This window comes from Microtus ochrogaster, chromosome 16 (assembly GCF_000317375.1).
Source record: "Microtus ochrogaster isolate Prairie Vole_2 chromosome 16, MicOch1.0, whole genome shotgun sequence".
Lineage (NCBI taxonomy): Eukaryota > Metazoa > Chordata > Mammalia > Rodentia > Cricetidae > Microtus > Microtus ochrogaster.
In genome coordinates, this window is record NC_022018.1 from 5787818 (window position 1) to 5795600 (window position 7783).

Below are 7783 nucleotides of genomic sequence, written 5' to 3' on the forward strand. Positions count from 1 at the left end.
CACACACACACACACACACACACACACACACACACACACACTTCAGAGCCTCCCTCATCAACAGACTAGATGAAACATATAAAAAAGCATCAGGCCAGGCTTAAAGTCAAGGCTGATTAGTTATAATCTTCAGACAGTCAATACAAAAGTAGGGATGAATAGAACATAGCAGATCTCAGAGATTCATCAAAAGACCAAGACAAGGAAGAATATATACAATCATAAAATGTGTGAAAGAAGCAAATAAATGAGAAATAAGGGGGAACCAAATATTGTCAATACAGTAAGTCATAAACCATTCGTTTCAACAATAATTACGTAAACAGTTTTAATTCTCCAAGTAAAAGATGCAGGGTGACTACATTAAACAAAGATTCAACAAGGTGCTGCATTCAGGAAGCTTGCCTCACCAGTAAAAGCTGGAAGTGAAACAATGATAAATAATATTTTAGGCAAGTAGAACCCTTAAGCCAGAAGGTGTAGTTACACTCATATCTACTAGAACAGACTTTAAACCAAAATTAAAAGAGAAAAATGAAGGTACCACATATGTATAAAGGTAATACTCATCAGAGGATATAATGTTATAGACATACATACATTAAACTTGCAACACCCAATTTTATAAAACTCTGCTGGACATAAAGTGAAAAACAAATCAAATCAACAACAGTGGAAGTCTTTACTCTCATCAGTGACCATTCAGACAAAAACAGAACAAAGAGCTGGAGAAGTGGTTAAGATCACAGACTGCTCTTCCAGAGGACCCGAGTTCAAGTTCTACCACCCACATAGCAGCTCACAACTGTTTGTACCTCCAGTTCTAAGGGACTTGACACCCATGGCAAAACACCAATGCACATAAAATAAAATCAAATCTTAACAATTTTAAAAACCGAATTTGTTGCATCTTATCAGATTATAATGGAACTAGGTTATAAAGAATTAATAGCAAGAGAACTACATACAGATATCATGCAAAACACATAGAGTCTGACCAATAATATACTTTGAATAAAACTAGGCCATTGAAAAAATGGAGGGGATTCCTATAATTAAATTAAAATTGAAACAGAACATAAGAATGTGTGAGAAGTAGCAAATGTATAAAAACAGAATATTCTCAAACAAATAACCTAGTGATGTATTTCAAGTAGAATAAATTAAAATCAGTAAAGGAAATTTTAAAAAAAGATCAGGGCTGAACTCAATGAAACAGACACTAAAATAATAGAAAGGATCAATGAAACAAAGTTGGCTTATGGAAAAAAATGAAACTAGCAAACTTGGGCAAACTAACCAAAGGAAAAAGAGAAGACCCAAATCTGTAAAGTTGGGGAGAAACAGCAATTCTAACAGGTACCACTTAAATCCAGAGGATCATTAAGAAATATTCTACACAGTTATATTCCCATAAAATAGAAGGTTCAGAATAGCTAAGACAATTTCCAGACACATCTGACCTTCTAACATTTAAAGCAAGATGTAGCCCACTTAGACAAATAAGAAGCATCCAACGACACTGAGCAATGAGATCTCCTAACAGAATAAATCAGCACTGCTGAGTTTTCTAGACCTCTGAAGACAAACTAATGCTAGTGCTCCCAAAATGACTCTATAGAATAGAAAATTGAAAAACAGGTTCTGAACTTACCCTACAAAGATAAAAATCCCCTCATAGGACAAAAGACAATTAGTGGGAATTGGTTTCTTCCTTTCAGCATGTGGGTTCCAAAGATTGAACCTGGACCATCAGGCTTGGTAGCAAGTGTCTTTATCCTCTGAGTTCTCTTGCTGGCTATTATTCTAACCCTTTCTTTGCAATGGTTAACAAGTTCACTCTATAATAATTCTCTGAACTGTGTAACGACAGTGAATGTACTTTAGGTTTCTTATTCAGTTAAAACAAGCGTAAACATTTATTTACACAGAGAGAAATGGTGTTAGTCTGCAATCTCAGAATGTGGGAGGTAGAGGTAAAAGGATAATAGATTTTGGACTAGCCTTGGCTACACAGGCAGACCAACTTTTACAGTGGCAGCAAACACACAAACCAACTATCAAACATCTGCAGGGTGGGGCTACAGCTCATGGTTGTTCTTCTTGGTTTCTGGATTTGATGTTCATCAGCTCTCCAAATCAACTTTAAAAAGTTTAATTACCTGCTTTTTCTGTGTTCTGCTCCTGTTTTCCAGCCAATCATCCATTTGCTCCTCTATTTCTTCAATAGAAGTCCCATGATCGTAAGACTGAATATATGCATTTTCTAAAGGCATATATACAGGAAATTCTGGTTTCGGTTTTTTAACTTTAACTTTCTTCTGTTCTAAAAAGAATATTTAAAAGAACCAGTTATTGAGATTTGTTCAGAATAAAAAGAAATTAAAAATATTCTAGCACTGTATTCATAGAATAGATCTTTGAAGAACATGTTATTTTATCAAGACAGAATTGCTTGTTGTAAATAGCTACAAGCTCTATTGCACATTGATCATTAAATTATTTAATAACAAACTCAGATGCTGACAATGTGATTGTGACATGATCACACTATCTGTTTGCATCGACTTTTAGTCTTCAAAGTACTTTTCATTAAAACATTTTGTTTCGGACAATGGAAAGAGCTTTAATTTAGTGTCTTAATTTTTTTAATGATTAATTTTTATTTATGTGTATATGTATGTGTCTATGTGAATGTGTGCCACATATATGCAGGTGCTCACAGAGGCCAGAAGAGGGTGTCAGATGCCCTGGATCTGGGGTAACAGTCAGCTGGTCAGCCAGCTGGTGACTCGTCCAACCTGGACTCTGGTAATGGAAGCTTGGGTCCTCTGGAAGAGCAGGAAACATTCTTTCATTGTTTTTGTTGTTATTTTGTTTTATTCTTTTTTTGAGACAGGGTTTCTTTGTGTAGCTAGAGCTGTCCTAGAACTCACAATGTAGACCAGGCTGGCCTCAAGCTCAAAAATCTACCTGCCTCTATCTCTCAAGAGCTGGGATTAAAGGTGTGCGGCCCCACAGCACTCTTAGCCATCGAGCCATTTCTACTACCCTCAATTTCTTAATCATATCCTTATTTCTCATTAGTTACATATAGCATTAATGATACACATTTATATTTTCAATATTTTAGAAAGAAAATCTGATCTGGGAACATCAGCCAAATGTTGCATAAAAATATTTCCAAGGCTATTAATTCATGGTGACATATGCCTTTAAAACCATTATTTAGGAGGCAGAGGCAGGCAGCTCTCTATACATTCAAGGCCAGTCTGGTTTATAAGTGAGTTCAACCATAGCTACAAAGAAACCTGTTTTAAAAAGAAAAAAAAAAAGTCGGGCAGTGGTGGTGCACGCCTTTAATCTTAGCACTCGGGAGACAGAGGCAGGCAGATCTCTAAGAGTTTGATGCCAGCCTGGTCTACAGAGGTAGTTGCAGGACAGGTGCCAAAGCTACAGAGAAACTCTGTCTCAGAAAAAAAGTATTTCCAACAAGGCATATACTATGGTGGTTGCAGACATCAACAAGTAACAGCAACATTGTAGTGATCTCAGTTTCTCAGTTTGTGTCAGCACACCCTATGATGCTCCTAAAATGATAAAACTGTCTTGTCTATCTTCAGACAACAGATGGTATTCTTCATTCCACCTTAGTGACAACACTGAGAAGCTGCTTCTCTTTCATCTGCAAATTCCCCTGACCTCACAACCACATTTTTACCATCTGATATTTTTGTGTGCATGTGAGTATCACAATGCCACTGTGAAAAAACTCATCAAATCTCTAGAAAAAAAAATAGACAATCCATAAACCTTTCAGTACAGAGGGAAAACGGCTTAACAACGGATGCCAACAAAACTAAATACTCATATGAAATAAAACCAGCACAATATTATAATGCTATATAAAAATAAATTCCATCTGGAAAAGAAGATAATTTTTAAAAATGGAATTCCAAAAATCTTACAAAGATTAACTTAAAAATCATGTGTGTGCTATATGAAATAAGAGGAAATCTTAACTTATATCACAAACCCAAATACCATAATAAAGACAAGGACAGCATTAACACCAAGAGACAACAAATTTGGAAAGAGTATCTGCAACTCAGAGGGCAAACAGAAAATTAATAAAGAAATTAAAGAAGGTGATTACTTTTATAAATAAGAGGACGGGCAATCCAAGAGAAAAAGTAGTAAAGGTCATGACTAGGCAATCCAAATGAATAAATCCACAAGACCACAAAACAAGAAACCTATACTCAGGGACACCAGATCTCCCTGGGAAAGGGAAACAGCAGAGATTTCATGAGTAGACTGAGGGCAAGTGGGGATGGGAACATGAGTGATCAGGTTGGGGAGCTGACAGAGGGGGAAATACTGAGACTACTGGGGAGAGGGGCGGCATTTCGGGGTAAGGTAAAAACCTGGCACAAGAGACTCTCCCAGAAATCTAAAAGGAAGACTTAGACTCCCGGCAATAGCAGATGAATAATAGCCTGAACTGACCATCTCCCGTGTCTAGATTGGTGCCTAGCCCAACTGTCATCTGAAAGGTGAATTATCCAGTGAAAGACCCTAATTTCTAGGGTTCAGGGAAGGATCCCCCAGACTCAATAAGCCATGCCAATGGATGCAAACAGCAAGAGGATTCTTTAATGTCAAAGACGCCAACAGGGGACCCAATACTCCAGTGAGACTGAGCCCCCTTGGTATTTTTCCAGCAAGCATTTATAGGGTCTCAGGGTTACATAACAGGGAAACATAGCAACAGCAACATCATTGGTCAACTCAAATTAACATATGGGGGGGAGATCAACATCAGGACAAACACAAGTTTAACAGGACAGAAACAAGTCTAAATTAAGCCAGCTTTAGCCAGTTTCTGCCTCCCTGGGTTTTGATACACAAAGGACTGGGGGTTTTTTCAAGACTACTTCTGTCGCCCACAGATATCCTGTTTTTTCCTGGCCTAGTTGATCACAAAAACATCTTAAGATGGAGACTAGGGTTGGGGTCTTTCATCCAGCAGCTGATGGAAACAGATGCAGGCCCATAACCAAACATTAGGCAGAGTTTGGGGAATCCTGCAGAAGCAGGAGAAAGGATTGTAGGAGCCATAGGGGTCGAGGAAACCACAAGAAAACTCACAGAATCAACCAACCTGGGATGGGCACAGCTCACAGAGGCTGAATCAACAAAACAGGAAGCACATATGGAACTGACCTAGGATCTCTCATATTATGTTACAGTTGTGTAGGTTGGTCCTTTCGTGGGGACCCCTAACAGTGGGAACAGGGGCTGTCTTGACTCTGTTTTGTTTTGTTTTGAGACAAGGTTTCTCTATAGCTTTGGAGCCTGTCCTGGAACTCACTCTGTAGACCAAGCTGGCCTTGAACTCACAGAGATCCTCCTGCCTATATCTCTTGAGTGCTGGGACTAAAGGTGTGTGCCAACTGGCTATCTCTGACTTTTAGAGGCTTTTGGGATACTACTTCTCACACAGGTCGCTCTGCCCAGCCTTGATAGATGGGGAGATCCTTAGTCTTCCTGCAATTTGATATGCCATGTTTTGTACACATGGGAGACCTGCCCTTTCCTAAACAGAAACAGAGTAGACTGGGGGATGGAAACAAAAAAGGGATGGGGAAATGGGAGGGGAGGAAAGAGGGGAAACCATGGCCAGAATGTAAAATTAACAAATTTATTTTTAGGGGCTGGAGAGATGGCTCAGTGGTTAAGAGCACTGCTACTCTTCTAAAGGTCCTGAGTTCAATTCCCAGCAACCACATGGTAGCTTACAACAATCTGTGATGAGATCTGGTGCCCTCTTCTGACCTGCAGGCATACATACAGACAGAATACTGAGATACTAAATAAATCTTTAAAAAAAAATAAATTTATTTTTAAAAAATAGGGAAAAAGCCAATACTCTCAAACTAAAGAAATGAAAATTCAAGTAATACCATGTATGATTTAAAACCTATTATGAGGGTACAAATTAAAAAAAAAATCTAGTAGCATATACTTCTGGCAAGGGGAAGGCTCTTTCTAGAAATGTGAATTATTCTGTTATAATCTTGTGGGATAGTAGTCTAAGAAGATCTATTAAGATTAAATATATAAACCTTTTCTAGGCATAAAAATTTTGAATGTAATTGCATGGGAGTATACACATATGTATGTGCTTTTGTGTGTATGTGTGAGACTATTTTCTGCTTATAGAGATACTAGTTAACAGTAAATGCCTTGTAAGAGACACGACTATATAATTACTGATGTATTTATCTACATGAAGAAATACTAAATCAAACTGAAGCAGAGATACATTAATAATTTTATGGGTATGTCAGTAAGTTTAAGTAGCAAAAGAAAAATCAGAAAAGCACATGGTTCCATATTTTAAAGCAAAATCATGCTTTTACATATTCTTACATTTATTCAAGTTTACACACACATACCTGATTATTCTATAAGGTTGGATATTCTATAAAACAGATGGCTATATGAAGGCATATAGGGACTGAGATCAAGGAGAGGGGTGCAGTGAGCACCAATATAGAGAAGCAACACCACAGTGAAAACAAGTCCACGCATGGGAAGGTAGGTTCACATGTCTTATGGGAAAACTATAGACATAATGTGCAAAGCCGTACAACATAAATCTATTTGTAAATTCAGGCTCCTAAAACCAAAACAAAAGCTCAGTAAATATTTACTTAATTCTGTGCTTTAAAATAATTCATGAGTTTTCACCATCCAACATTTTGCACTTGGCAAAATTTTATAAATTAAAAGGCAAGTATTTTCAAAACTAAACGTCCAGAAAACATGCCTAAGTGGCCCAAAGATTTCTATTTGCCAAGTATTCTCAGTATCCCTCCAATAACTGTGATTCAATAAAGCCTACATAGTTAGTACTGCTACAAGCACATGAATTTTGGAGGTAATAACATCAATTATACTTTACTCAAGAGAAAAAAATCTAAGATTTTTCTTTTTAGCAGCACTGTGAGGCGTATTAAGAAAACTTATGAGTTAATATAAAAACACAGTATCTGGATGCTGCTTGTGTGAATATTACTCAAGTTTTTATTAAAATTTGATTTAAGGCTACAGAGATGTCTCAGCAGTTAAGAGCAACTAGTCTTCTAAAGGCCCTAGGTTTGAATCCTGTGGTGGTCACAATGCCTACAACTGCGGCTCCAGGGGCAATCCAACACCTCTGGTCTCTATGCACCTGCATTCACATACACACACCTACACACTATTCAAAATAATAAAATATTTAAGAATTATCTCAACATTTGTAGACTACTGAAAGAGAAACATAGATATCAACCCAGCCACAAAACTTTTGACCTACAATCTGTACTGCCTGCAAAATATGCTAAGACAATGGTGGTACAAAACTCATGGAATAGCCAACAATTGTCTAATTTGATTTAAGGCCACTAGAAGGAACACATACCAGACAGTGCTTGGGTAAGCAAGAACCAGAGACTAGATAGTCCCAAGATACAGGGTAAAACCAAACACAACTGGTCATAAATCAATAACCACAACAAAAAAAACCCACAAACACAAAAAAGAATAATTCCTAATGGTATCTGCTATTTTCAGAGAGGTTTCCTGTGGCAACAAATGAGAATAAATACAGAAACACACAGCTAGACAATGTGAGGAGAGAATCAAAATGAGAGTTCCCCATCAAATCCTTCCCTCAGAGCTCATGGAATCAAAATGAGAGTTCCCCATCAAATCCTTCCCTCAGAGCTCATGG

At 37.5% G+C, this 7783-nt stretch overlaps 1 protein-coding gene across 2 annotated transcripts in view; it reads right to left on the minus strand.

The window, feature by feature from the left end:
• The window catches only part of Dnajc1 (DnaJ heat shock protein family (Hsp40) member C1), a 180027-nt gene that overhangs the window by 61155 nt on the left and 111089 nt on the right, over positions 1-7783 (minus strand). For both annotated transcript variants that reach the window (XM_005354661.3, XM_026782827.1), the window contains one exon: positions 2163-2326. In XM_005354661.3, coding sequence (XP_005354718.1) covers positions 2163-2326 — 164 coding nt within the window. The remainder of the gene's footprint in view (positions 1-2162; positions 2327-7783) is intronic.